At 56.8% G+C, this 26,957-nt stretch overlaps 1 protein-coding gene across 13 annotated transcripts; it reads left to right on the top strand.

Moving 5' to 3' along the window:
• The first annotated feature begins 46 nt into the window (after nucleotides 1–46).
• DEAF1 (DEAF1 transcription factor) lies at nucleotides 47–26,906 on the top strand. Of its 13 annotated transcripts, none has more exons than XR_010945850.1 (13): nucleotides 696–1,026; nucleotides 3,198–3,295; nucleotides 4,698–4,827; nucleotides 5,113–5,259; nucleotides 5,757–5,896; nucleotides 6,780–6,845; nucleotides 10,304–10,430; nucleotides 11,166–11,294; nucleotides 11,655–11,783; nucleotides 13,395–13,642; nucleotides 20,064–20,153; nucleotides 20,527–20,718; nucleotides 22,338–22,577. XR_010945850.1 is itself a non-coding variant. In XM_067747785.1 (12 exons), the coding sequence occupies exons 1-12, from the start codon at nucleotides 738–740 to the stop codon at nucleotides 22,419–22,421; spliced, it is 1,677 nt and encodes a 558-aa protein (XP_067603886.1). In that variant the 5' UTR covers nucleotides 699–737; the 3' UTR covers nucleotides 22,422–22,577. The 13 variants fall into 13 exon arrangements, 6 of the variants coding, with proteins under 6 accessions (XP_067603890.1, XP_067603886.1, XP_067603888.1 ...); XR_010945851.1 differs by having other exon boundaries at nucleotides 699–1,026; nucleotides 20,554–20,718; XR_010945853.1 differs by lacking the exons at nucleotides 20,527–20,718; nucleotides 22,338–22,577 and adding exons at nucleotides 23,446–23,677; nucleotides 26,495–26,906 and having other exon boundaries at nucleotides 707–1,026.
• Nucleotides 26,907–26,957: the final 51 nt, after the last annotated feature.

The following is a 26,957-nucleotide window of genomic DNA, read 5'->3' as shown; positions in this document are numbered from 1 at the left end:
CGGACGCAAACGGCGTCCCTTCGGCCATTTTCGCTTCTGCTCCCGAACGGGCTCGACGGCGTCGCGTTTCGGGACTTGATCCCGAACTGTGGCCGAGGCCCGATTAGCCCGTCCGACAGCGCTCGGGCACTTTCGGACAGGAGGAGGCGGAGAGCCGAGGCTCGCTCGTGAGGATCCCGGCTCGGGACCGTTCGGCTCCGCTCGGCTCCTTCTCGGGCGGGCTCGGCTCCCGCGGGCGGCGGGTGCAGGCGGAGCCTGCAGCGCAAGGTTCTCTAGGCCGGGTCGCGTTGCGTCGGAGTCCGGCGGAATCGGCCTCACAGTAAGGGACCCCGATGACTGGGGACCACGGCCGACGCGGCCTTCTAGGCCCTGAGGAGGGCTAGCGCAGAGCCTCTCGGAAACCCTCGTGCGGCCTCGGACCAATTCGGACCGACTCGGCTCCGCGCTTCGGACCACTTCGGCCCCCCTCGTTTCCGGACTCTAGGCCTCGGCTTGGCTGGACTCGACCGGGCCGCTTCGTGCCGGTTCGGGCCCTATTCGGGCGGCCCCGGCTCGGCTTGGCGGCCGGCTTCGGGCGGGCTCGGCTCAGCTCGGCTCGGTTCGGGCAGCCCTCCTCGGTCAAGCTCGGCCCGTCTCGGCCCGGCTCGGGCGGCCTGCTCGGGCGGCGCGCTTCGGGCTCCGTCCCGGCCTTCGGGCGGCCCCGGCCGGCGCCTTCGGGCGGGCTCGGCGGAGTCCGGATGGAGGACTCGGACTCGGCCGCCAAGCAGCTGGGCCTGGCCGAGGCGGCGGCGGTGGCGGCCGCGGCCGCTGTGGCGGCGGCGGCCGCGGCCGCGGCGGGAGGCGAGGCGGAGGAGCCCGTGCTCAGCAGGGACGAGGACTCGGAGGAGGACGGGGACTCGGAGGCGGAGCGCGAGACGCGGCGGGTGACGGCCGTGGCGGTGATGGCCGCCGAGCCCGGGCACATGGACATGGGCGCCGAGGCCCTGCCTGGCCCCGACGAGGCCGCCGCGGCCGCCGCCTTCGCAGGCAAGTGCCGCCCGCCCGTGGTTCCCGCGCACCTGTCCGCACCTGCCCCACACCTGCCCTACACCTGCCCTGCACACCTGCCCCGCACACTCCCGCACGACCTGGCGGCACCTGCTCCGCGCGCACTCCTCACACTTGTCCTCCACGCGCACCTGCCCTGCCCACGCCTGGCTGACCACCCACCCTCCCCCAGCACATGCCTCGCACCTACCTTGTGTGTCGTGTGGTCCCTGCACACCTGCCCCATGGGAGCATCCTGGCCCTGCCCTGCCGCATACTTGCTCCCTGAACTCCTTTCCTTCCTTTCAGTGCTCTGCGCTACTTCCAGAACCTTCTCAGCACCTGCCTGTTGCCTTGCGTGTCCTCTCCTCCTCTGTCCTGGGTGCTGGTGACACAGGGGTCAGACACGGGTCCTGTCCTGGAGGAGCCCGGGGTTGGGTGCATCTGGTCACCCAGAATCCTGAGGGCCTGCTCAGGTGTGACCTTAGTCCTGGGGAGCAAGGCATCTCACTTAGTCTGGGAGGGCCCGCAGCCTTTGGGGGCAGTCCCCTCTGGCCTGTCCGTGGGGCCCCCATTTCCTCCTTTACGGATCTTCCCTTCTTCGGGCACCACCGGGCTGCTGGCCCACGCTTTTGTTCTTGCCGCACAGAACATTCTCATTTTCAAGGTTCGTGAGCCATGCCCCAAAGCGCCCTTTAGAGGTTGTGTCTCCCCGGGGCACCGTCCCGAAGGAGGTAGAGACTTTCCTAAGCATTGTTCCCTCCCACTTGGGCTCCCGTGTGGCCGGCAGAGCCGGGCACTGGAACCCCTGGGGAGCATCCTAAGGCTCTTCTCCCCGAGGGAATTTCATGGGTTTCAGAACTGGACAGCGGCCTCCCCACCCAGTGCTCCGGTTTTTCTGGCCCTGGAGGAGCTGCGTGGGGCCTGCAGCCCGTTCTCTCACTGCCCCGGTGCCTGTGGTCTGTCCGGGATCCTCGCAAAAGGCAGGGAAAGAAGGCTTTGTGGCCCTTAAAGGTTTCCATTTTCATTGCTAAACTCTGGTTTAAAGTTGAGATCTTGGATGGTGAAGTTTTTCTTCAGCTTTGTGTTGTTTTTGCACGGGTTTTTCTGAATGCAGAAAGGGAATGTGATGCTATTCACACGTTGGAGACACGTATTGACATCACGTGTTTCTTTCCTGCAGAGTTTTATCCTTGTGTTTTTCCAGTGTGTTAAAACTTGTTGGTTGTGAATTACCGAGGCCAGGTGATTCCCGGGTTTCTGTAACTCAGCAGGACAGGGTGCTGGCTTGAGGCTGCCTCCCGGGCTGCTGGCGAGCTCTTTAGACCTGAGCTTGTGTTCAGACCCCTCGGGCCCGGGCTCCCTGGGACACGGTGGAGGAGACAGATGGGGAGCAGGTGTTTTTAGAGCAGTTTAAGTGAGCTCGGGCTGATGGAATGTGCAGGACTCTCGGTCAGTTTGAGCACCTCCCCCAGGCCACAGGCGCTCTAGGTTTGGGACATTCCGGAAGGCAGCGCCACCCCTGGTGGCTGGGGGAGCATCAAGGGAGGGCTGTCCGGGGCAGCCCATCAGGAGTGGGCCATGGGCAGTGGGGGGAGCACGGGGGGCGGGGCGCGGCGGCGCCCCCGTGTACAGACGCTGCTAGGAGGGGCCGGGCTTAGAGTTGGGGGGCGCGTGGGGTGGGCACAGGCAGGTCTGCCGCTTTTCAGGAGGAAGAGGTCCGTGGCAGGTAGGGGTGAAGGAAGGGGAGGGAGGGATAGACATGAGCCTTCCTGCACTGACCTGCAGGAGAGGGGCCAGGAGGATCCCCACCCGGAAGGGAGGGAACTCTAGGATTTTAGGGGCCTCTTTGGGGTATGGTTTTAAGTAGAAGGGAGCGAGATGCCAGGGCAGAGCTGTGGCCAGCTCAGTGGGTGCGTGAGGGCAGGCGTGCCCTGTGGTCTACACTGTGCGTGGCAGGCTCTGTGGAGAGGGAGAGGTGGCCTTTTGTCCTTGGAAGGACCAGGTCATTCAGACTGGTCTAGAAACGTTGGTCGGGCGTTTCGTGTACAGCGTGAGGCCTCCCACGGTAGCTCAGGTACTTGACCTGGACCCACCGTGGGCTGCCCCCCACCCTCGCCCTGTCCCCAGTGGCCTTTGGCTGGGCCCTGAGTGAGGCTCCTGTGTTGCAGAGGTGACCACTGTGACAGTGGCCAACGTGGGCGCCTCGGCGGACAATGTCTTCACCACGTCGGTGGCGAACGCCGCCTCGCTCTCGGGCCACGTGCTGGTAAGCCGCCACGGGAGCGCTTCCGGCCCCGAGGGGGGTGGCCCGTCCCCCAGAGACCCTGAGCCTGCCCTGTGCCGACTGCCTGGGGAGGGGAGGGGAGGGGAGATCTCACGGTTTCCTTCTAGCCTGGATCACGCACCTGGGACGCTGTACACCTGAAAGCAAAGTGGTTGTTACTGAGGTAGTGACAGACAGAAAAGTGTTGCTCCTGAGTGTAAGGGCAGCAGGTTGGTGAAGGGCTCAGGGGTGCAGATCTAAGAGTCTTGGTTTATTTCTTCTGGTATCAGGATGCACGCAAGCTGATAGCCAGGCAGTGACGTGGTGCCTCTGGCCGGTGTCCTGCCTGACAGCAGACTCTGTCACGTTCTCGTTTTCTAGGAGGGGCTGGAGCCAGAGGGTCGGGGAGTTAGGGGCGGCCCCAAGTCAGCGGGCTCTGAGGACAAGAAGACCCAGAAACTAGTGTGATCCTTCTGGAAACTGACAAGGAGAGGGGGTCTCGAGTATCGACATGTCTCACATGCCTTCGTGAGAAAAATACTTTGCGGTTCTCGAAGGAACGCAAAGCGTTCTGTGGTTCCGGTCGAGAGCTGTACGAGTGCAGTGATTCAGATGCAGGCAGTGTAGACGCCCTTACTGAGGCGTTGACCCTGCAGGCCTGTGAGAGCAGGCCAGGTGTGTGCATGCGCACGCCGGGTGGAGGGCCCGCAATCCCACGATAAACTTCTACTCACCTCCCCTGGTTTGAAGGCCACATTTTCAGATGTAAGAAAAGGTCTTTGTCTTAGTTTTATCCTCAGCGTGAAAGCACGAGAGTGTCCCAGGCCTTGGTGTGGACGGGGTGCGCCGGGGTCTCTAGTCCACTCCAGGGCTGTCTGAGTGAGGCCATGAGCGTGTGCCTGTGGGCAGTTGGGGTGGGCTTAGCGCCCGCAGGGATAGGAAAGGGGCATCTGGCTGGCCCAGAGGAGGCAGGCGCGGTCACGGCAGCATCCAGCCCCAGTGGAGAGGCATGTAAGCAGCGTGGCTTGGGAAGCCCTGTGTCTGGGTGGGCTCGGGCATGAGAAGGGGTCCTGCACTGGGCCTTGGCTGTGCTTATGAGCTTGGCCTCTCGGAAACCCTCCTCTGAGGCCTGCAACCTCAGAGGCTGCCCAGGCAGACGGGAGGGCATTTCCTGTTCCAGGAACACATTTATCCCTTAACTTGGACAAGCCATGTGAGCATTCGCTCAGAGCCATGCAGACCTAGTGTCGCCTCTTCTTGGCCTTGGCTCTGCATCTGAGAAGCATGAGGCATGGTGGGCCCCCCGGTGGCGGTGTCAGCTGGAACCTCTCTGTAGGACCACGTCCCGGTGTGCAGGTGTGCGCCAGCCGCTGTCACTTGAGACTACTGGTGTTCTTTCCCCCAGTCGGGCAGGACAGCCCTTCAGATCGGGGACAGTCTGAACACCGAGAAGGCCACGCTGATCGTCGTGCACACGGACGGGAGCATCGTGGAGACCGCCGGGCTGAAGGCACCCACTGCCCCTCTCACCCCCGGTATGCCCTCCTGCTCCAGGCCTCGGGGGCAAAACGCTCTGAGAGCTGGTGGAGTTTATCCTGGGGGTGAATTTTATCTTGTGGTGAATTTCAAATTTCAAATACTATTTAGTTTAAGTATAAAAAGTGGATTTTTTCAGGCAATAGAAGAGTTGCCCAGAGTTACAGGGGGCGATGCTGCAGAGCTGGGGGAAGAACCTGTTAGAATCAAGATGTTTTTTGTGCCTTTCTGTTATTCGGGGTGCGTTCAGGTCTCTCATTTTCATGATGCTTTCTTTGCTCAAGGCCCTCAGTCTCCTCCGACTCCTTTGGCTCCCGGCCAAGAGAAAGGTGGAACTAAGTACAACTGGGACCCATCGGTGTACGACAGTGAGCTGCCTGTGCGCTGTCGGAACATCAGTGGCACCTTGTATAAGAGCAGGCTCGGCTCAGGTGGGTGCATGCGGGGTGGGCCCAGGTGTGCACAGAGTGGGCCCAGGTGGGCTTGCGTGGAGTGGGCCCAGGCTGCTGCTTATCGCCTTCCCTTTGCATCCCCCACTGTAAGTTGGGGCCAAGGATGGCCATAATGACGCATAAACTAGTTAAACGGGCAGGTCGAGGAATGGGGTGGCCCGTGGTAGGAGCAGGGCTGGACCATGTTCCCTACGGTCCTGGGTCAGCTGGGTGACCCGTAGGTAGAAGGCTCTGCAAGTGGGAAGACGTCATGAGCTCCGTGTGGGATATGGTGGAGTGTGCGGTGACCGTGGACAGCAGGTCGGGGCTCAGGCATGCAGTGGGAAGCGCTGCCTGCAGATGTGGGCTCGCCGTGGGGCACCGAGGGAGCGGCTGAGCGCAGGCAGGCCCGGGACACCGAGGGGGGGTGGGCGGGAGGGGAGATGGGCCTGGCCCAGTGTCAGCGGGAACTACAGCGGGTGGCTTCGTCCTTTCAGGAGGCCGGGGGCGCTGCATTAAGCAGGGGGAGAACTGGTACAGTCCTACCGAGTTTGAAGCCATGGCAGGAAGGGCCAGCAGCAAAGACTGGAAGAGAAGCATCCGCTATGCGGGGCGGCCGCTGCAGTGCCTCATCCAGGTACCCAGGTGCCGCGCTTCCCCACCCTCCCTGCTCAGAGCCGCAAGCCGCAGGCCCGGCTCCTGGAGCATCGGCCGCAGGGCTTTCCAGGGTTCACAGGCTGGAGTCAGATGCGATTCGAGTCCCCCGCTCACTTGCTGTGTGAGTTACGTCACCTTTCCATCTGCTTCCTGATGTTCCAGATGGGATGTTGAGGGTGTTTGCTCCACACCTTGCCGTGAGGAGTGGATGAGGCAGCGTAACAGCTTCCGCTTGAGTGCGTGTGACTTTTGTTTATTTATTAACAGGAGAAAATCAAACGGAAGTTTAATAACACGTATACATGGGAGAGACTGAGGAAAACTGAGTAACTCTGCCTGTGACGTTTAATTAATTAGTTATTATTTTTTTATGGTACGCGGGCCTCTCACTGTCGTGGCCTCTCCCGTTGTGGAGCACAGGCTCCGGACGTGCAGGCTCAGCGGCCATGGCTCATGGGCCCAGCCGCCCCGCAGCATGTGGGATCCTCCCGGACCGGGGCACGAACCCGCGCCCCTGCATCGGCAGGTGGACTCTCAACCACTGTGCCACCAGGGAAGCCCTGCCCGTGACTTTTTAAAAGACACCTAACTTCTCTCTCCTTGAGCTCATCTGTGAGAGGAGAGGGCTCCTCGTCGCTGTTTCCGGTTTAGCTCTAGGAGGTTGATAGAGAAATCACGCCTACACTCCCTGGCAGGGGAGAGATAGACGCTGCCACCAGCAGAGATGTGTACGAGAGAAGGTTCTGGAAATGGTGGGATTTTACCTTCACAGGGGGATCGGGGTGAAACTGGTTGGGATCTGGGGCTGTTGACTCACTTCAGAGCCGACTTTCTCACGTGTTGCGGTACTTTTTAAATTTCAGGATGGGATCCTAAACCCTCATGCCGCCTCCTGCACCTGTGCCGCCTGCTGTGATGACATGACCCTGGTGAGTGGGCCCCTGCTCCCCTCAGCTCCTCTCAGAGCTGCTTCCAGCTTAGTTTCTTCCTCAAATTCTGGGTTTTGACCATTACTCTGATGAGTGAGGCCTCAAGTGGGCCCTGGGGCTGCTCAAAGAACGTTAAGGGAAACTTTCTTAAATAACGGAAAGCTCCTATAATGTCACCGTTTGTTTTTTTTTTATAAATCTATTCATTTATTTATTTTTGGCTGCGTTGGGTCTTTGTTGCTGCGTGCAGGCTTTCTCTAGTTGCGGCGAGCAGGGGCTACTCTTCATTGCGGTGTGCAAGCTTCTCATTGTGGTGGCCTCTCTTGTTGCGGAGCACGGGCTCTAGGTACCCAGGCTTCAGTAGTTGTGGCTCGTGGGCTCTAGAGTGCAGGCTCAGTAGTTGTGGTGTAGGGGCCTAGTTGCTCCGTGGCATGTGGGCTCTTCTCGGACCAGGGCTCGAACCCATGTCCCCTGCATTGGCAGGTGGATTCTTTAAGCACTGCACCACCAGGGAAGTCCCTATAATGTCATCGTCTTAACCGTACTTTTTTTTGTGGTGACAAGTATATATGTGCTGTTTTATGTTTTTCATTTTTAATGTCACGTTATAAAAAAACTACACTGAGCTGATTTATATAGAGAACTTTTAATGTCTTTTGAAGTCTTTTTTATTCTAAATTCTTAACTGTTTAAATAAAAGATATTTGCATTCGTTTGAACGTATATTGCTCTATAGCTTTCAAAGTGTGACACTAATTTGTTATATGTGGACTACCAGTTTTGTTTCAATGTTTCTATTGTTGAATATTATTTTTAAATGTCCTAAAATTAACTAGGAAGCTGCATAATGAGATTTCTTTTTTTATGGTTAATTAGCAGCAGCTATGGAAGAAAACTTAATTGGAGAGATGTTGTTGAGTGGGAAAACCAAATATTCTAAAATTGTCTAGTTCATGTGTAGATCACACATGAGTCTAGTAGAATGACCAGTAGGATATTTGTGTGAGAATAAGACACTTTTAAAGTTTGCTTGCGAAGATTGGTGGGTGACATTCTTGGAGATCTTCAGGGGTAAGAGGAGCAGAGTGGGGGGTCAGCCCCATCGGGAAGCATGGAGTACCTGGTACGGTTGTTTACGGTCACTCCAAACGCCGAAACCCTCAGGTGTCACCTGACGGCACATGTATGGGACGTGTGTACTGAAGCTAGAAACGGCCAGCAAGAGAACTCCGAGAAGACGTGGACCTGCGGGCTGGAGGCCGCGATGCAGTGAAGACGTCCTTCTCCCCACACTGGTCTGTGGGTTTAACACGGGTCTCTTCAGAGCCCCGGCAGGATCTTGTAGACATCAACAAGTTGATTCTAAGATTCATATCAAAAGGCAGAGGAAAGGGGTAGCAACACGGTTTTGAGGACGAAGACTACAAGTGGAGGAATCACAGCACTTGACTGTCAGACTTGCTGTATTGTTTCTGCGGCCAAGACCGTGTTTGGCAGAGGGGGACCCGTCGATCTAGGAGCAGACCCACCGTCCACACATGGACCTGCAGGTGTGGGAACAGTCGGACACTCACAGGCGTAGAAGTGACCCTTGACCTAAACATCACACTTTATGTACACACGAATTCAAGATGGATCATACAGCCAAATGTGTCCAAAACTAAACTACAATTTGTAGAAGAAAATCTGCCCTGATCTAGGGTTAGACCTTCGACGTGGAACCAAAGGCACGGTCCATGAAATGAAAACTCATAGGTCAGACTTCATCAAATTGAAACATTGCGGCTTCTGCCTCAGGAGTAGTGCTGTGCAGGGCTCCAGGGACCCACTCCCCGGACAAGTAACCCTAACTGGTGAAGATGATAAAAAGCAACCACTTAAGGTCTCTGGAGATTGTCCTGGGGGCATACAACAAAAAGAGAAACACTTATCCAGGAGAATCCTGTGAGTCTGGCGTTCGCGTCAGGCCCTGCTCCCTCCCTGCATCCCTCCGGCTCAGCCCAGGGAAGGTCCATCGTCCCGGCCCCGCTCGTCCCTAGGGTGGAGGTCCACGCAGCTGAGGCCAGCCGAGACCAAGCGGCTTGGCGAGCAGGGCTGACGGCCTGAGTGCCGTTTCTGCCCTGCTCCAGGGCAGCCCGTGGGGAGGAGGCCGGCAATGCAGGAGGGCAGCCGGCTCAGCTTCCCACCGGGAAGTGATCACCCTGAGAAGCCTCCTCAAAGGTTTGTCCTGAAAGCCACCCAGTACAGGAGCCTAACATGACGATCTGACAGTGGAGCCGTTTGCAAAGGGTAGAGCAGTTAGGTGGCTGAGTCCAACAGCTGGTGCGGTAGCTGGGTCACTGCCGCCTGGAGGCCTTTGTCCAGGACTGCAGCCAGGAAGCCCTGGAGGGAGGGGGAGTCATCTGCACAGCCACTCAGTACAGCACCTAAAATGTCCAGTTTCAGCAAAAATTGTGAGACATGTAAAGGGCCAGGGATATGTGAACCACACAGAAGAAAAGCAGCAGATGCAGGCACTGCCCGTGGTGGGGGCAGCAGACGAGGCTTCCAAGCAGCCTCTGTGTCTTCGGGGCTGAAGGAGACACGTCAAAGCGTCGTCAGCACGGGTCTCGGTCTGCGGGGGCACTTCAGGAGCGGGCGCTGACTTTCTCACAGTTGTGGAGGCAGGCAGCCCAGGTCAAGGTGCTGGTGTGTTCCTGGCGGGGCTCCTCCTGGCTTGTAGGCTCTCGCTTACTCAGCTGCTCCTACAAGGGCACTAATCCCGGCGGTTCAGGGCCCTTACCCTCAAGACCCCCGTTGCCTCCTTGCTCCAAATACGGCCACCCTGATGGTCAGGGCCTCACAGGTGGTCCTGAGGACACAGTTTAGCCTAGAAGGTGACGGCAATGTCTCAACACGTGGAGAAAATCAGTAAAGGGAGGAGCCACCGGGGAGAGCCCGGTGGAGATTCTGGGGTTGACACGTAGGACAGAAGCTCACTTGCGGGTCCACAGCAGGTTTGAATGGGCAGCAGGAAGGGCCAGCGAGCCCACAGGGGTCTTGGGCGTGAGCTGGGAGGCTCACCTGATCTTCACGTTTTCCTGCTGTTTCTGCTCCATCGAGGTTCTCTCCTCCCGCGTGTCGGGGCCTCAGGGTCTGCGGGGCGCCCCCTGCTCCCCGTGGGCCCTCTCCCTTCTCCTTCCTTTGTCCCCACTTGTTTTCTGTCTCCCGGGGATTCCTAAAAATTCGGCGTTGATATTACTCTCCTGTTGGAAGTGCTGTTAACTCACACGTTCTCTCTGAAAGTACCTTTTCTGTTATTTTAAGCCGTTTGGGGCCTAAAGGGAGCTAAGGGAGCTTTGCACGGTTCCGTCTTCTGGCCGCAGTCTGGGCATGTCTCCAGGCAGGTCGCCATTGGAGAAGAGTCCCAGGTGGCGTTTCCACGCATCTCACTTTGCCTCCCGCCCCCCCTCCCCCAGAGCGGGCCCGTCAGGCTCTTCGTCCCCTACAAGAGGCGCAAGAAGGAGAGCGAGCTGCCCGCCACACCCGTCAAGAAGGATGCCCCCAAGAACATCACCCTGCTTCCCGCCGCAGCCGCCACCACCTGTGAGTCACAGTGAAGCAGCTGTCGTCACGCGACATGCTCTTAGCGTGTCCTGCTCACGCGTGTGGCCGAGGGGTCTGGTTCAAAAGCAGGCACGGCTGCCGCTCATGGGGCTCCCTGGCCTCTTCGGTCCCGGCCTGTCCTTGGCACGGACTTCACTTCGCGCAGCCCTCAGGCCCTCTCGCCGCCCCGGGGGCAGGCGCGGCTGGGGCACGTGTAGGGAGGGCGGAGGCGGGGGAGGCGCCTGCTTCTGAAACCGGGAGGAGGCGAGTTGGGCTGAGTTGGGCTGCGGTGGTGGGAGAGGCCTGGGAGGCGCCCGGTCGCTAGGGACTGTCAGCAGCCTGACGGCTCCTGCGGGGGAGGCGCCCCATGTCCTTGGGGCTGGTCAGCAGGAGGAAACAGAGCCCCCAGAATGCCGGGGGCCCCGCTGTGTTTTCTCTTCAGCTTTGACAAAAATCTTTTTCTTAATTCAAGCTACAAAGTCCTTCTTACGTTCTTTTAAATTTTATCTCTTGCCTTCTGACGAGACAGTACATCCAGGTGCTCAGGACACACAGCAGGAGCTGCGTCTGCTGGGGTAGGCGTCTCTGGCCCCCCCCCAGGCACCGCCCCTGCGGAGGTGGCTGTGGGCCGGCGGACGCTGCTGTGGCCCCCACGCACCCCGCCCCGACCCCTGGGTTTTTCTGCAATGTGCCCAGTGGGCCCAGCACGCGGTGACAGCTCTCCTGCTTTTCCAGTCACCGTGACCCCCTCAGGACAGATCACTACCTCTGGCGCGCTGACCTTCGACCGGGCGTCCACCGTGGAGGCCACCGCGGTCATCTCGGAGAGTCCGGCCCAGGGCGACGTCTTTGCGGGAGCCACAGGTGAGTTGTCTCAGCGCCTGGCAACGCGGCCCCAGCGGGTCGCTGGCAGGAGCTGTGGGGACCCCCGCAGGCAGGGGCGGCGGGACCAGGGCCTGAGAAGCTGAGGCTGCTCACGGAGCCTAGACGGGCGCCGCGGGGCAGAAACGCCCCATGTGCACGTGGAATGTTCTGGTAGCCGCCTCCGGAAAGTGAAAGGGAACAGTGGAAACTGGCTTTTGTACTGTGTTTTATTTCATGCAGAACATCCCAAATACTGTCCCTCTGACAGTTCACGTCCCCCACTTCCGCGGCTCAGGAGCTGCCCTGTTGGACGTGCAGCACAGCTGGGTCTCACGCCATCATGTCCCTCTCCCCTGACAGTACAAGAAGCAGGCGTGCAGCCCCCATGCAGGGTCGGCCACCCGGAGCCCCACTACCCAGGGTATCAGGACAGCTGTCAGATCGCACCGTTTCCGGAGGCCGCGTTGCCAACATCTCATCCCAAAATAGGTCAGTGTGGAAGAATTCTCCACGAGTGGCCATCACGTGCAGAATCATCCTTCTGAAAGGCTTCCTAGGTGAAGTGGGGTGTGGGGCTTCAGGCCTGTGTTTGTAAAGCAGGTTTCACTGGAAGCTGCTGCTCATTTCTGTGTGGGGTGAGGCCGCTCACGTAGCGACCTTTGACCTGCAGAGCCTGAGATTCGGCTAGGCTCTGACCAGGACACTGTGCTTGGGGTCTGTCCCGTGAGGGCGCTCGTCCAGGTGGCCTCAGGTGAGAGGGTGTGTGCGTGTCTGCGACTCGCCCCGCCTGAAGCTTAACGGGGACGTGGCCCCACGTGTGCATTTTGAGCGATTTGTCACTGACGGCACGTTTTGGACACATTCTATGTCAGGACACTTTTTTACAGGGAGCATCGTAATCCCAGCTGGTGGACCTTTGTGTTTTTTACAGTTTCCGCCAGAGACAAGACAGCAAGATAGAAATTTGTCCCCGAGTCCTAGAAAACGCCCCTTCTCCTTCTCCTTTTCTTGTCTCGCCGCGCTCTCCTCTTGCTGTGACGCCCCTCCCACCCTTAAAGCTCGCCTCTGTTCTGCCTCTTCCCCACACCTTGCCTCAGACCCTGGCCCCAGGCCCGGTGAGCCTCCTGGCCGGGCTGTGGCCCTGCTGACTGCGGGGTCTGGGCAGGGACTGGATGGGGAGTGCCCACCCCATGCGGTCGGCCGTGCCCTGAGCAGGGCTGCGAGGCCTGGGCGACCAGTCCCCCGTCTGCTTGCTTGCTTGTTTGCTTGTTTCAGCGTGGACGCGTGGCTTCCTGTTTCATTCAGGGCATTGCAACCTGTTGCTGGGATGATTTGTATTGGGATGGTCCCTGATTTGGCTGGCAGGGGCCCCGAGAGCGGCTGCTGCGTCCTCTGTCCACCCTGTCACGCTGCCTGCTTCCTTATGTCCGGGCCCAGGGCCCTGCCCTTGCGGGGGCGGGGCATGGCCAAGGGGGCAGGCGTCGCTCGTCCGGCTCCCGTGTGTCTCCTGCAGCCTGTGTCCAGTGACCTCCAGTTGGGGGCTTTTACACCGAGGACTCGGGCGATGCTACCGTCAGGTGTTCTTCTCTGGGAGGATGTTAGACATTCAGCAGCACAGCCTGGGTGTCTCTGCCCCCAGGCCCCCCGGGACAGGGGTGGGGAGCCCTTGCGCGTCCGCGTGTGCGAGTCTCCACTTCCCGTCCAGAACAGCGTCCCTTTGAGGTTCCCTCCCGCCTCCATGACTTTCTTCTCCAGCTGAGGGGACCCTGTCTCCTACATCCCTCATCAGCCCCCCGGGGACCACAGACATCCCCGAAGGCTTTCTGTGTGAGCAGAAACGAAACCAGGAGGTTTTAGTTCTTCCGTCTGCTTTACTTTTTATGTGATGTAACAGCCCCCCGCCCCACACTGGCTCTGCACAAGCTCTATGGTCACCTCACCTGCAGCTGTTGTGTCATCCATGGACGGGTGACTTGAAGGGGGGACCGTGGGTATGCTCTGTTCGCCACCCTACTTTCCCACGTTTGATGAGCGTGCAGAGGCACCTTGAAGCCAGGAGATGGGTTAAGTTCTTGTTGTGTTTTGCTTTCCACACGCTAGTGTTGACATCCTTGCCCGCCCTGGCGGTGCCTCCCTCCACCCCCACCAAAGCCGTGTCTCCCGCTGTGGTCAGCGGGCTGGAGATGTCGGAACAGCGGAGCTGGCTGTACCTGGAGGAGATGGTCAATTCCTTGCTCAGCACCGCGCAGCAGCTGAAGACGTTGTTTGAACAGGCCAAGCAGGCCAGCTCCTACCGAGAAGCCGCCGCGGCCCAGGCCAGAGTCCAGGCGGATGCAGAGCGGAAAGAGGTACCATTTGCGCAGCGGGTCTGGGGCTGCCACCTGCAGAGCCCGCCCACCTTCCTGGGCAGGGGACCTGGCGGCCCACGCACAAGTGAAGCTTCTCTGATAGACAAGTGGCCACCGTTACCTGTCGGGCGTTTTTGTCCCTCACACGCACCAGCCGTTGTTTTTGAGTGCCCGCCTGTTGTAGATGTCACTCACCTGGTCAGGCCGTCTTCCTCCCGGGGAAACGGGTCTCGTGTGTTATCAAATCTGGAGGAGCGTCCTCTGGTGTGTCTTTGGGGCAGAGGTCTTGCGGTCACCAGCCCCTCCAGGCACCCAGCTCTGTGGCCGCATCTCAGCCCCACGGGGACTCGCTTCTCAGCCCCAGAGGAGCCGTCACAGGTATTTCGCTGCTGATGAGGTCCCCGTGGTTCGGGAAGCCTGGTGCCCAGAGCGTTTCCTGCAGCACAGGGTCCCTCAGCCGTGTGGCGCCTTTTGGGATGCAGTCTTCCAGGTGATGTGGAGCAGGTGCCCAAGCCGAGAGGAGGTGTGTCCTCACTGCCCAGGGCTCATCTGGGGCCGGAGGAGGGCGGGCCGGGCTGCTTGGTACCCAGAGCCCTCTTGGGAGCGGCTGGAGGCGGGAGAACGGACAGTGATGCGTCTTCAGTGTCACTTTGGTTTGTAGGTGAGTCGAATTGGTTTATCTCCACCAAATCCATATAAGAAAAAGAATTTCAGTTAGTACTACTTTTTATAGGTAAAGGGGAAAGAAGAGCTTTTCAGGTGCAGTTTTCCTTTTTCTTCTTTTTTTTTTTTGGCCGCGCCGCCTGGCTTGCTGGATCGTAAGTAGGGGGCTCTCATTGCCGAGAGGCAGTGGATTGAAAGCCTACGTGCGTCTTTTATGGAGTTGCCTTTACTCTGCTGCGCCCCAGCCAGCCGCTCCGCATGGTCGCCTCTTCCTGCACTTCACTGATCTCCTTCGTCTTCACTTCTTTAATAACTGACCTTTGGGTCAGCTCAGGATCTGCCTCTGTTCACTCCTTTCCTCTTGACTGGAAGCTCTGTTCCTTCCTTCACATTCCAGTCATTTTGATTGTTGGACCTTTTGGGTTATTCACGGCAGAAGCTCTGAGTTCTGTTGGATTCTCTCTCTTCCCCTGAAAAGTGCTGGACTTGGTTCTCAGAAGCAGCTGAGCTCCTGGCTGGTCTCCTGAACTCTGTTGTGTGAGGGGGAGTCTGTCTCGGTTACCTCTGCCCGTCACATCTCTAGTCCTGGTCTGGGTCACGTGCGGGAATGCAGGCCCTTCTGGGGGCGGGGGGCACCAAGATCCCTGCTCAGCGCCGCCTTCTGGGCTGCTCTTTCTGTTGGCTCAGCCCCGTGCTGGCTGCATGGGGGCGGCAGGTGCCTGTGGCCATCTGTGCTGATCTCGGTCTCCCTTGGCTTCCAGCCATCTGGCAGCTCCATCTTCAGCCCTCTGCCCACCCCCCAGCCCAGGTGACCACGGCCCCTTGCTGTGGCCCCACACACCTGGTGGGCAGGGGAGGCCCTGAGGCTGCCCCACCTGCGGGGGGCCTTCCCCCTCCCCCCTCCCCCTCGAGATTGGCTCCACCCCCCCCCCCCACTCCTGTCCCACCTGCCTGGGCCTTTCTCCCCGCCCCTCCCCGGGGTTCAGCCCTGCAGACTGCTCTGGTCACCAGAAGGGCAGCTGCTCCTTCCTTTCTGGGTCTGGAGGCCGCACGCGCGGGGCAAGAGTGCGCTCTTGCTGCTCAGCTGCCGGTTCTTCAAACATTTAATGTCTGCATGTTCCATGTTTGTAAACAGTTTACTAGTCCTGTTTCTAAAATACTTGATCGTATCTGGTTTTTGCGGTTATAACCAACGTCTTAATCGCAAAATGCACTCACGTTCACACGTTTCTGATCATATACTTCAGAAAAGTCCCCAATGTTCATAACGAAAGGGCATTTTTTTCTTCGTTGAAATATGGTTCACATACTGTGGAATTCACACCTTTAAGGTGCACAGTCCAGTAGTTTGTTCACCAACTTGTACGGCCACCACCACCATCTGATCCCAGATCGTTTCCCCTCCCAAAGGAGCCGTCACTCCCCACCACCCGCAGGCCCCAGCTGCGCCAACCTGCTTTCTGTCTCTGTGGCTTTGCCAGTTCTGGATGTTTCTTGGAAACGGAGTCATACAACATGTGGCCTTTTGTGTCTGGCTTCTTCCACTGAGCAGAGTGTTTTCAGGGTCCGTCCACGTAGCCTGGGTCAGAATTTCATTCCTTTTTATGGCTAAACATTAGTTGTCGCACCGCATGTTTCTTCACTCAGCCATTGGTGGACATTCGGGTTGTTTCTACTTCTTGGCTCTTGTGGACAGTGCCCTGAACATTTTTGCACGGCCGTTTGTGTGGACGTGTGTTGTCACTTCTCCTGGGTGCGTACCTGGGAGCAGAGCCGCTGGGTCCCACGGTGGCTCAGGGTTCACTTTCTGAGGAGCCACCAGACTTTGCCAGGGCGGCTGCCCATCCTGCATCCACCACCGTGTGTGCCGTGTGCCTTGCCCACGGCCTCACCACCACCTGTCCCTGATGAGCACGGCGGGGGGGCGACCCTCCCTTCCCCGGGGGTGGCGAGGATGCCCCCTTGCCGAGACTCTGGGAGTGGAGGAGACCACAGTGTCCCCCCGTCAGGCCGGCTGGACAGCGGGTGGGCGGGTGGCTCGGATCTGGGGTGGCGGCGACAGCACAGAAAGCCGGACCTCATCCCCGCAGGGAAGTGCAACGGGAAAACGGTTTAACTTTCAGTTTTACGTTTTTCATTAATTTTTGTGGACCTTACCTTCACAGAATAAAATTACAAGTAAATTAGACACATCCCTTCCCCTCTGTGAAAATTCTCCAAAGACAGGTGGCATGAAAAAGACGGAGTGAGGCGTTTCCACCTGGTCGGTCCCGAGGTTACTTTCAGGGCACCGTGTTGAGTCAGCTGCGTGCGTTTTGTCTTTCACGTAGGAATAGCCCACAGTCATGGCCACGCTCATCCCACATTTAAGGGTCCAGGAGCTGAATTCCTGTTGTGCAGAACTTCCCCGTCGACCCACCGTGGGACACGTGCTGACGCGCGTGTCTGTCGGGTCAGCCAGGAGCGTCTGCCGCAGCTGGATCGCCGAGTGCCCCACCGTGAAAGGCTGGGCTTTGCACTTCATTTGTAGTTTTATGAATTTCTAAGGAAGAAATACGGCGTGAAATCCTTTTATCCTTAAAATCCTGTTTGGCGGAAGGATGCTCAGCCTTTAGTGAGGGGCTTGAGCCCACTTCCCCCGCCAAGGCGTCCGACACGTTCCCACACCCGGAGCTTTGAAAATGGCTGGAGCTCTTACAGGTGTGCTTGTCCTCTCTCCGGAGCTGTAGGTGTGACGTGTCCTCCAGTAGTTTTCTGTAAGCTGATCACATGGCGGGGGGAAGCTAGGCATCCGTCCTGTCCGAGTGCCACCGGTGGGTGGACGCCAGTGTCCTTTTGTGTGTGCTGGTGTCACGAGGCTCCTCGGGTGACCTGGTTAAGTTGCTTGCAGACGTGGGTTGACCACCCTGTGCACCCTGTGTGTTTACCCTTCGTAACGGCAATGTGTCTGATCCCTGTGGCCCCGTGATGACCACAGCTCCTCGACACTGGGTTCTTGGGAACCAGACTCCTCGGAGAGCCTGTTCCCCAGGATCCTCTGGGGGTTTCAGGGGGCTCGGGGGGGCTGAGAGGCCCCGACCTCAGTCACATGTGAGTGAGGGGACACAAAATGTGTCCCTGAAGCAGGTGGCGGCAGCGAGAAGCGGCCGGCGGGGCCCGGGGGACAGTGAGCCAGGAGGCCAGGTGGGGAGCACTGGTGGCTGTTGTGGAGAGGCTGCTGGACACCCTGACGTCGCCAGGGTGAGACGGAGCCCCCCAGCTGGGTGGTTGGGGGAGGGCTGCCCCGGAGAACTCTTCTGGAAGGTCCTGTCCACGGCAGCCTCCTTAGGGTGCTGGGGCTTGGTGGGGAGGACCGGACGAGTGAGGCCCCGGGACCCCTAGGAGGAGGCTGAGCCCTCGCTCCCTGGCTCCCTGGGAGGGCTCAGGTGCTGGCGGCCCAGGGTGGGGAAGCAGGGCTGCCTGCTTGGACGCTGTCTGTGGAATTTCTTGAAAAGTCACGTTTTAGCCCTGCTGAACTATTAAGGAGATTTTGCCAGTTTTAACCATGGGGCATTTGTGTTGTGTTTATATAGTTAGCTCAGCAGAGATTAAACAGGGCGGAAGACCAGATGCCCTTCCCGTCAAGGGCGCTGTGTCCATCCAGCACAAGCCAGCCACGTGGCTGCAGGGCGCCGGGCCGCCTGCCACGGCCCCGGCTGGGGGAGCGCGCGCACTCTGGGCCCCATCCCTGTGCTCTGGCCTCTGTTCATGCCTCCCGGCTCCTTCTCAGGCCTTCGATGATCTTCCCAACTTCCTTTTCTAGAGGGAATTGTGGCCCAAAGAGTAGCAGTGGCGGGCAGTCTGGGCGGCGCCTCTGGCTGCACCGCAGAACAGCGTTGGAAGAGAGCCGGTGCCCGCGGGTCAGTCCGGTGACACCTCTTCCAGGCTGCAGACATGCCTCCTGGCCGAGCCAGGGCGGGGGGAGGTCTCTGGCTTCTCTCTTCTCATCAGCCCCCGACCCCCTGTCGCGGACTCGTCTCACTCCAGGGCCCCAGGGCCCAGGCCCAGCACATGCGCATTTGGGGCAGATGGGAGGGTTCCATCTGTGGAGTGATTGCCCCTTTTCCTCCCTTAGTCACCCGGGGTGGCGGTCCCCCTCCTGGACAGCGGTGATCTAGGAATATTTCCAGAATTCTTCTCCGTGGGGGATCTGTCTCTTGTACATTTGTTTGTACCTTTGTTTCTATCAAGAGGGGCTCACGGCACCCGTGTTACTTGTTCTGCTCATCCGGTTTGGCTTTGGCGGCTGGAGCTCTGTCGGCTCCCGCGTCCCTAACGTGCCTCTCAGAGCACCTCCCTCCTTTCTGGTGCTAGAAGACGCTCCAGGCCCATCTTGGGGGTTCCCCGCCCCAGCCCTGGAATCAGCCGTTTCTCCAGGGAGCCTGGTTCCTTTATTGGAGAACGAATGCTCTTAGGAACCAAGATCTGGGCGCTCTCAGCTGGCAGCAGGGAAGCAGTGGGTCCGACCGATGTGTGCAGACACAGCCCGAGGGCTCTGTGGCCGTCCGTCTCTGTCTGTGTGTCAGCCGGCGTGTCTGAGCCAGATCTCCTGCCCCAGGTTAGCTTGGGTTAAGAAGTAATTCCCAAGGGGATGTGTTGGGAGCCCGGGGTCGGAAGTTCTTGCCGCACAAGAGCGGCTCCCGCTCCACAAGGTCTGCTCATGACACAGGCTCTTCATGCACTTAAGAGGTATTTATTGAGCGGTGGCTGTTTTCCAAGAACTGTGCTGGTGCCAGGAGCACCAACATGGCAGGTCCAGGTGAGCCGGACTCGCGGGCTCGCGGGGGACAGGGTGTGACACGAGGCCGCTTCCCTGAGGACTTCCAAGCTGAGAGGCAGGAGGGTCCATGGGGCCCCCAGCCTCAAGGGCAGCCGCACCTCTGCTCCCACTAACTGTGAGACCTTTGCTCTCCCTGGAGGAATTTCTATGTGTGGTTACAGACTTCGGTTTTTTCCTGTAAGTATTTTGTTCTTTAAAGTAGGGACAGTGGACAAGCTAACTTAGTAGTATCTCAGAGTCCCCGTAATGCGCGTGTTTCCTGAAGCGAGTGAGGGGGTAGCGGGGGCTCGGGGTGGAGCGTGTCAGTCAGCGCTGGGCAGAGAAGGGAGCTGCAATCCAGAACAGGAAGCAAGAAGCAATTTGCTGCTTTGCATGTACTCTCGGGGGTAGCGGTGGGAGGCGGTCAGCGGTGTTAGGAACGGGCGTCTGGTGTGGCTCATGGGTGTGCAAGTCACACACTCACCCGCTGGCTGGGAGCAGGGGCCTGGCTTGCAGTCAGTGCAGCCAGGTGCGCCGGACAGCGTGGGTCACGGCTGCACACACCAGCGCTAGCGGTGCCACTGGAGTCCCCCTCCCTGGCTGGTTAGAAGGAGTGGCTCCTTCGCGCCTTGTGGGGAAGACACACAGAAGACCCACCTAGTGGAGCTGCGTGGCTGGGCCAGGGGTGCCTGGGCTGCGGATGAGGGTCCGGCTGGGGGCCGCAGGGCCTGACCGCTCAGGAGACGATCCTGACAGCTGAGAATCCTGGCCTTCCTCAGTTTGGTTTCCTGCACGTACTTGGTGGCAGTGAAATCCCCTGGTATTTGGAGCAAGGTTGGTGCAGCAGTGTGATCCGGAGCCCTGCTTCCCGCTCAGCAGTGCCCACCCCGCATCTGGGCAGCGGGGGGCGGGGACGCGGGTCAGCCTGTCCCCGCGACTGACGCCTGTGTCCTCTTGCAGCAGTTCTGTGTCAACTGCGGCCGGGAGGCCCTGAGCGAGTGCACCGGCTGCCACAAGGTCAACTACTGCTCCACCTTCTGCCAGCGCAAGGTAGGCCCCCCCCCCCGTGCCACCTCCGCACTGTCCCTGGGCTCCGGCAAAGCCCCGAGGCAGCCACACAGGCTGTGGCCATGGAGGCCGCTGCTCCCCAGTGACCTTGACCTTGTCGTGGTCAGTGCTCCCCAGCCCTGGACGCCTCGTCATAAACCCTGAAAGTCAGTGCGGTTGTACGTGTAGGCGTCTGATTCTAAGAAGATTAAAGAGTGTTCTGGAGTAGCAGTTGCTAGTTCGGGTTTTTACCACTTTTCTCACCCTTACTCAGAGTGAGGGGCCAAGCCGTTGACTGGGACCTGTGGGGTTATCCTCTCCTCTTAGAAACTTTCCACGATTAAAAAAGGTAACTTGGGCTTCCCTGGTGGCGCAGTGGTTGAGAGTCCGCCTGCCGATGCAGGGGACACGGGTTCGTGCCCCGGTCCAGGAAGATTCCACGTGCCGTGGAGCCGCTGGGCCCGTGAGCCATGGCTGCTGAGCCAGTGTGTCTGGAGCCTGCGCTCCGCAACGGGAGAGGCCACAACAGCGAGAGGCCCGCGTACCGCAAAAAAAAAAAAAAAAAAAGGTAACTTGCCGGGTGGACAAATAGTAAAAAATCCCACCCCTGGTGCCTGTGACTTGGAGCTGCATCTGCGGACACAGCCTCTGCTGCGCAGGGGACCCTGTGCCTGGCGGCTTCCCAAAGCGCCCCATCCTCAGATGTCCTCGGGAGGGAGGTGGGCAGGAATGACCCCCAAGACTAGGGTGTGTGGGACGTGGCATCTTCCTCTGCATCTCAGGGCTTCCCGGGGGGCTGCAGGGGTCAGCACAGCGCGGAAGGTGTGTCCAGGGGCTCCCAGCTACGCTCCTGAGCCCTGGCCCGTTCCCGGGGCGGGAGACTTGGGAAAGAGACCCGCAGGTCTGCTTTCCCTGGTGTCACCTATGGCTCGTGTGCTGAGCAGAGGGCCCGCATGCCTGCTGCGCTCGGGGACGCTGGGAGGAGCCCAGGCAGCCAGGAGGAGCCGGCGGGGTGGACGGGCTCCTGCTGGCTCGTGATCCGAGAGGGCGGCTGATCGGTGGCTCTTCCCTGACTGTGAACCATCAGAGGAAGATTCGTGGGTTTATTTCGTGATGGAGTCGTTTTAGCCAGATAGCACTTTGTCTAAATGCAAGCTGCAGTTTTGGAACCTCTCTTGGTGAATTGGGCAGGTATATTTCAGGTGCAACCTTGTTGACAAAGACTCCATTTCTTCCGTTGGTTGTGTTGGGTTTGTGCTCCTGTGACTCGCTGCCCTGATAAAGGCATAGGCTTTGGTTTTATTGGGTTGGCCACAAAGTTCCTTCGGTTTTGAAGTAAAAACAAAAGACACATTTTTCATGTTTCCCAACAACTTTATTGAACAACGTATTCACCGTTTTGTTCCACTACCTTCTGCCATTTTCCAGCCAACTTCATAATTCCATCTTCCCAAAACTTTTTATCTTTTTGAGCAAAGAACTGTTCCAGGTGCCTTTTACAGTCTTCCCGAGAATTGAAATTTTTTCCATTAAGAGAATTTTGTAAAGACCAAAATCAATGGAAATCCGAAGGGGCAATGTGTGGTGAATACAGCGGATGAATCAGAACTTCCCAGCCAAGCTGTAACAGTTTTTGCCTGGTCATCAAAGAAACACGCGGTCTTGCATTATCCTGATGGAATATGATGCGTTTCCTGTTGACTCATTCCAGACGCTTTTCGTCGAGTGCTGCTTTCAGTTGGTCTAATTGGGAGCAGTACTTGTTGGAATTAACCGTTTGGTTTTCCAGAAGGAGCTCATAATAGAGAACTCCCCTCCACTCCCACCATATACACATCACCTTCTTTGGGTGAAGACTGGCCCTTAGTGTGGTTGGTGGTGGTTCATTTCGCTGCCCCACGATCTCTTCTGTTCCACATTATTGTACAGTATCCACTTTTCATTGCCCGTCACAATTTGTTTTAAAAATGGAACGTTTCCATTACGTTTAAGTAGAGAATCGCATGCAGAAATATAGTCAAGAAGGTTTTTTTCGCTTAACTTATGTGGAACCCAGACATCAAAGCGATGAACAGACCCAAGCTGGTGCAAATGATTTTCAGGCTTGATACGGAGATTCTGAGTCTGTCGGCCTCTCCCGCGTGGGTATAACGTTGATTGTTCTCAATTATTGTTTCGATTTGATAGCTTTCAACTTCAACTGGGCTACCCGACTGTGGAGCGTCGTCCAGCGAGAAATCTCCAGCACGAAACTTCGCAAACCGCTTTTGACACGTTCGATCCGTCACAGCGCCTTCTCCACGCGCTGTGCAAGTCTTTTTTGGGGGGGTTTCAGCTGCGTTTTTACCTTTCTTGAAATAGTAAAGAATAATATGCCGAAAATGTTGCTTTTTTCCTTCAATATTAAAATGGCTACACAAAAATTCACCAATTTTGATAACCTTTTTTTTTTTTTTTTTTTTGCGGTACGCGGGCCTCTCACTGTTGTGGCCTCTCCCGTTGCGGAGCACAGGCTCCGGACGCGCAGGCTCAGCGGCCATGGCCCACAGGCCCAGCCGCTCCGCGGCATGTGGGATCTTCCCGGACTGGGGCACGAACCCACGTCCCCTGCATCGGCAGGCGGACTCTCAACCACTGCGCCACCAGGGAAGCCCTGATAACCTTTTTTTAAATGCATGGTGATATGACAGCTGTCACAATACAGTATAACAAAATTGTTTCGAATGAAGTTAAAGACAATTAAACGCTACTAGAGCCATCTTATGGAAAAAAACAAACTCTTTGGCCAACCCAATATTTACAAAAATCAGTGTACAGTGAAGTTCAAGAACGGTTAATTTTCACGTGGGATCCATCGTGAACCCTCGGTAGGACCTGAAAAAACTTAAGCTCTGGGCTCCTTGTAATAAATGGTGGTGCCGACAGTACAGCTTCTGGGCCTGCCCACTGTGCTCCCCAGAATTCTTTGTGCTCCCCAAAGACCTGGAAAGGTAGTTAATGTTACTCACCTTCTTACAAGTTGGACAAGGGCCATGAATTGTTTTGGCTTTTACGTGCAGACTATTTTCTTTGCAGATCCCATGTCAGGTGTGTGTGTGTGTGTGTGTTTTACATCTTCATCGAGGTGGAATACATACCATAAAATCCACTAATTTTAAGGGTACGATTCAGTGGGTTTTAGTAAGTTTGCATTTGGGCAAACATGACAATTTGGTTTTAGAACTTTCCATCACCCCCGAAAGCCCCCTCGGCCCACACCCCAGCCGCTGGCAACCACGAATCTCTTTCTCTGTAGATGTGCTTCTTCTGGACATTTCACGTAGCAGGAGTCGTATAACATGTGGTCTCCCGCGTCTGGCTTCCTCTGACCAGCGTGTTTTCAAGGTTCATCCATGTGGAGCCTGAGTAGCGTCCACGGTGTGGCTGGACCTCGTCTTGTCCTCCAGTCCTCAGCCAGCGGACATCTGAGTGGTTCCCGCCATGTGACTGTCGTGAACACTCACGAGCGAGCTCCAGGGTGGAGACAGGTTTTTGTTTGTCTCGGCTACATGCGTACATGGATTTGCTGAGTCATATGGTAAACTTGTGTTTAACTTTAGTAAGAAGCTTCCCAACTTCTCCGAAGTGACTGCACCCCCTCCAGTGGCGGGTCCGCCCGTGTCCACAGCGCTGGCTCTTGCTTTCTGGTCGTAGCCCTGCTACCGGCTGTGAAGCGACGTCAGTGCGTTTAGTCTGCATCTCCCTGATGTCTAAGGGCGCCGAGCATCGTTGTGTGTGCTGATCGGGCGTTGTGTATCTTTTGGGGGGAAATGTCTATTCAGATCTTTTGCCCATTTTTAAATGGGATCGTTTCTCTTCTTATCGAGTGTGGAGATGTCTGTGTATATCCTGGATACAAGTCCTTTATCAGATACGTGATTTCCAAGTACTTTCCCCCAGTCTGTGACTTGTCTCTTTATTTCTTAATAGTGTCATTTGAAGGGCAAAAGTTTTTTTAATTTTGATGAAGTCCAGTTTACTTTAAAAAAATTTTTATTATCTATTATTTTTTATTTTTGGCCTTGCCATAAGGCTTATGGGATCTTAGTTCCCGACCGGGGAGCAAACCCGGGCCCCCTGCAGTGGAAGCATGGAGTCCTAACCACTAGGGAAGTCCCAAGAAGTCCAGTTTATTAAAAAAACATTTTTAATGGAGATCACGCTCTTGGTGTCATCTCTCAGAACTTCTGCCTGACTCAAGGTTAGGAGAATCTCCTATTTTCCTCTAAAACATTTATAATTTCAGCTCCTTTTTTTTTTTCGGCCGCATAGCATAGCTTGCAGGATCTTAGTTCACCAACCGGGATTGAATCTCAGCCATGGCAGTGAAAGTGCCGGACCCTAACCACTGGCCCACCGGGGAGCTCCCTTTAAGCTCTTACTTTTAGATTTATGACCCATCTTGAGTTAATTTTTAGGTATGGTGTGAAACACTGTGGACTTGAGCCCAGCACACATGAAGTTTTACGTACTGTACAGACTTACAGAGTCAGGTAATCTACATAGTCAGGTAATTTACAAACTAAAAATTTATTCTTTTGAGTCTAAAAATAACAGGTGCTGGAGAGGGTGTGGAGCAAAGGGAACCCTCTTACACTGTGGGTGGGAATGTAAATTGGTGCAGCCACTGTGGAGAGCAGTATGGAGGTTCCTTACTAAACTAAAAATAGAGTTGCCATTTGATCCAACAATCCCACTCCTGGGCATTTATCCAGAGAAAACTCTAATTCGAAAAGATACGTGCACCCCAGTGCTCATAGCAGCACTGTTTACAATTGGCAAGACATGGAAGCAACCTAAATGTCCATCAACAGAGGAATGGGTAAAGAAGATGTGGTTCACACATACAATGGAATACTACTCAGCCATAAAAAGGGATGAAATAATGCCATTTGCAGCAACAAGGATCGACCTAGAGATTAGCATTCTGAGTGAAGTAAATCAGAACGAGAAAGACAAATACCGTATATCACTTATATGTGGAATCTAAAATATGACACAAATGAAATTATTTACAAAACAGAAACAGACTCCCACACAGAGAGAGCAGACTTGTGGTTGCCAAGAGGGAGTGGGGTGGGGGAGGGAGGGATTGGGGTTAGCAGCTGCAAACAATTATCCATAGGCTGGATGAACAAGGTCCTAATGTATAGCATGGGGAACTACACTCAATACCCTGTGATAAACCATAATGGAAGAGAAAGTGCAAAAGAAAAAGTATATGTCTATAGCTGAGTCACTTTGCTGTACAGCAGACATTAACACACACTGTAAATCAACTAAACTTCAATAAAAAATTTAAAAAATTTATTCTTTTGATATACAGGCAGACCTTGTTTTATTGCACTTCTCAGATGTTGTGTTTTTACAAATTAAAGGTGTGCGGCAGCCCTGCCTTGTCAGGTGAAGGTTATCATTTTTAGGAATAGAGTGCCTTTGAACTAGGTTCGTACGGTCACACACTTAATAGACTACAGTGTAGTGTAAAAGTGATCTGTATAAGCCCCGGGAAACCTGAAATCTTGTGTGACTTGCTTTATTGCTACATTTGCTTTATTCTGGAACTGAACCCGCAGTGTCTCTGAGGTACGCCTGTAATGATTTGAAATTTTATTTTTTTATTATAAAAATAAGGCAACACGTTGTAGAAAATTTGGAAGACATAGGACAGCACGAAGATAGGCAGCTGGAGCCCTGCCCTCCGGGGCTCACCGCTGGTCTCTGTTCTTCCGAGTGTGTGTGATGTTCATTCTTGTCATGGCTCACCAAACCCTAACCTCTCCGTGCGTCTTGGGGTCCGTGTCTCCACTAACCACGCCCCGTCGGGCCCCCAGAGCGAGCCCTGCTCCAGGCCAAGTTCGGCTCCATTTCCCGCCCGTAACGGGCGATGGCAGCCCCCACCCTGATGGGGGGCATTGCGGGGTGGGGGGGTGGGCGTCCTCCCCGGCCTCCCTGGGGGCCGCGGCCTCCCAGCCCCTTTGTGGACACGTGGCTGGCTCCGGCGCAGTCCTTTCACTTTTGCGATGATGAGTAATACGGCTGGGCAGCAACATCGGAGACAAGCATTCCTCTGCAGGTGTGAGTGTTTTCGTTTAGATCCCAGGGAGGAAGCAGCAGGTCAGAGCGTGGACGTGTCTCAAGGGTCATCCTGGGTACTTGCCTTCGGAGCGGGTCCCTAAACAGGAGGGTGGGCGAGGCTGGGAGCCCCCTGCCCCGGAGGGCTGGCCGCTCAGCACGTGCACACCCACTCCCGGGCACAGCCTTCTCACTCTGAACCGTAACACGGAGTCTGTCCTTCCTTTCAGGACTGGAAGGACCACCAGCACATGTGTGGTCAGTCGGCAGCTGTCACCATGCAGGGGGACGACGTCCATGTCGCCGAGGGTGTGATCGAGAAGGTCACCGTGTGAGGGCTCGCGGGGCCTCTGTGGCCAGGAAGGAGCCCTGAGGACGGGGGCCGCTGAGGACGAGGAGGAAGTTGCTGGCCAGGTTACGAGTGGACGTCGCGTGACCGGCACCCGGGCAGCGCGCTCCTGCCGCCAGGCCCCGAAGCGGGCGGGCGGGCGGCCGGTGGGCGCGGCCTGGGCCCTCAATGCCGCTCGCGGTGCTTTTTTTATCCCTTGGATGGTGAGCATCCGGTCTTCCCTACGGGTGTGTCGTGTTCCGTAACACGCGTGTACATACATGTGTCTGTCAGTAAAGTTGGCGGCCCTGCCCCATGCGGACTGGTGACTCCAAGCTCCGACCTCCCCGAGGCCCCGGGGGCCC

The sequence above is a fragment of the Pseudorca crassidens genome, chromosome 9 (genome assembly GCF_039906515.1).
Source record: "Pseudorca crassidens isolate mPseCra1 chromosome 9, mPseCra1.hap1, whole genome shotgun sequence".
NCBI lineage: Eukaryota > Metazoa > Chordata > Mammalia > Artiodactyla > Delphinidae > Pseudorca > Pseudorca crassidens.
The sequence above is the reverse complement of the archived record's forward strand: the minus strand, read 5'-3'. Positions and strand labels throughout refer to the sequence as shown.

Coding starts and splice junctions, on each gene's coding strand:
- DEAF1 (XM_067747784.1), top strand. CDS start 738: ATGGAGGACTCGGACTCGGCCGCCAAGCAGCTGGGCCTGGCCGAGGCG. Junction 1,027..3,197: donor CGCGGCCGCCGCCTTCGCAG/GCAAGTGCCGCC, acceptor CCTGTGTTGCAG/AGGTGACCACTGTGACAGTG. Junction 11,295..11,654: donor CGTCTTTGCGGGAGCCACAG/GTGAGTTGTCTC, acceptor CTCCCCTGACAG/TACAAGAAGCAGGCGTGCAG.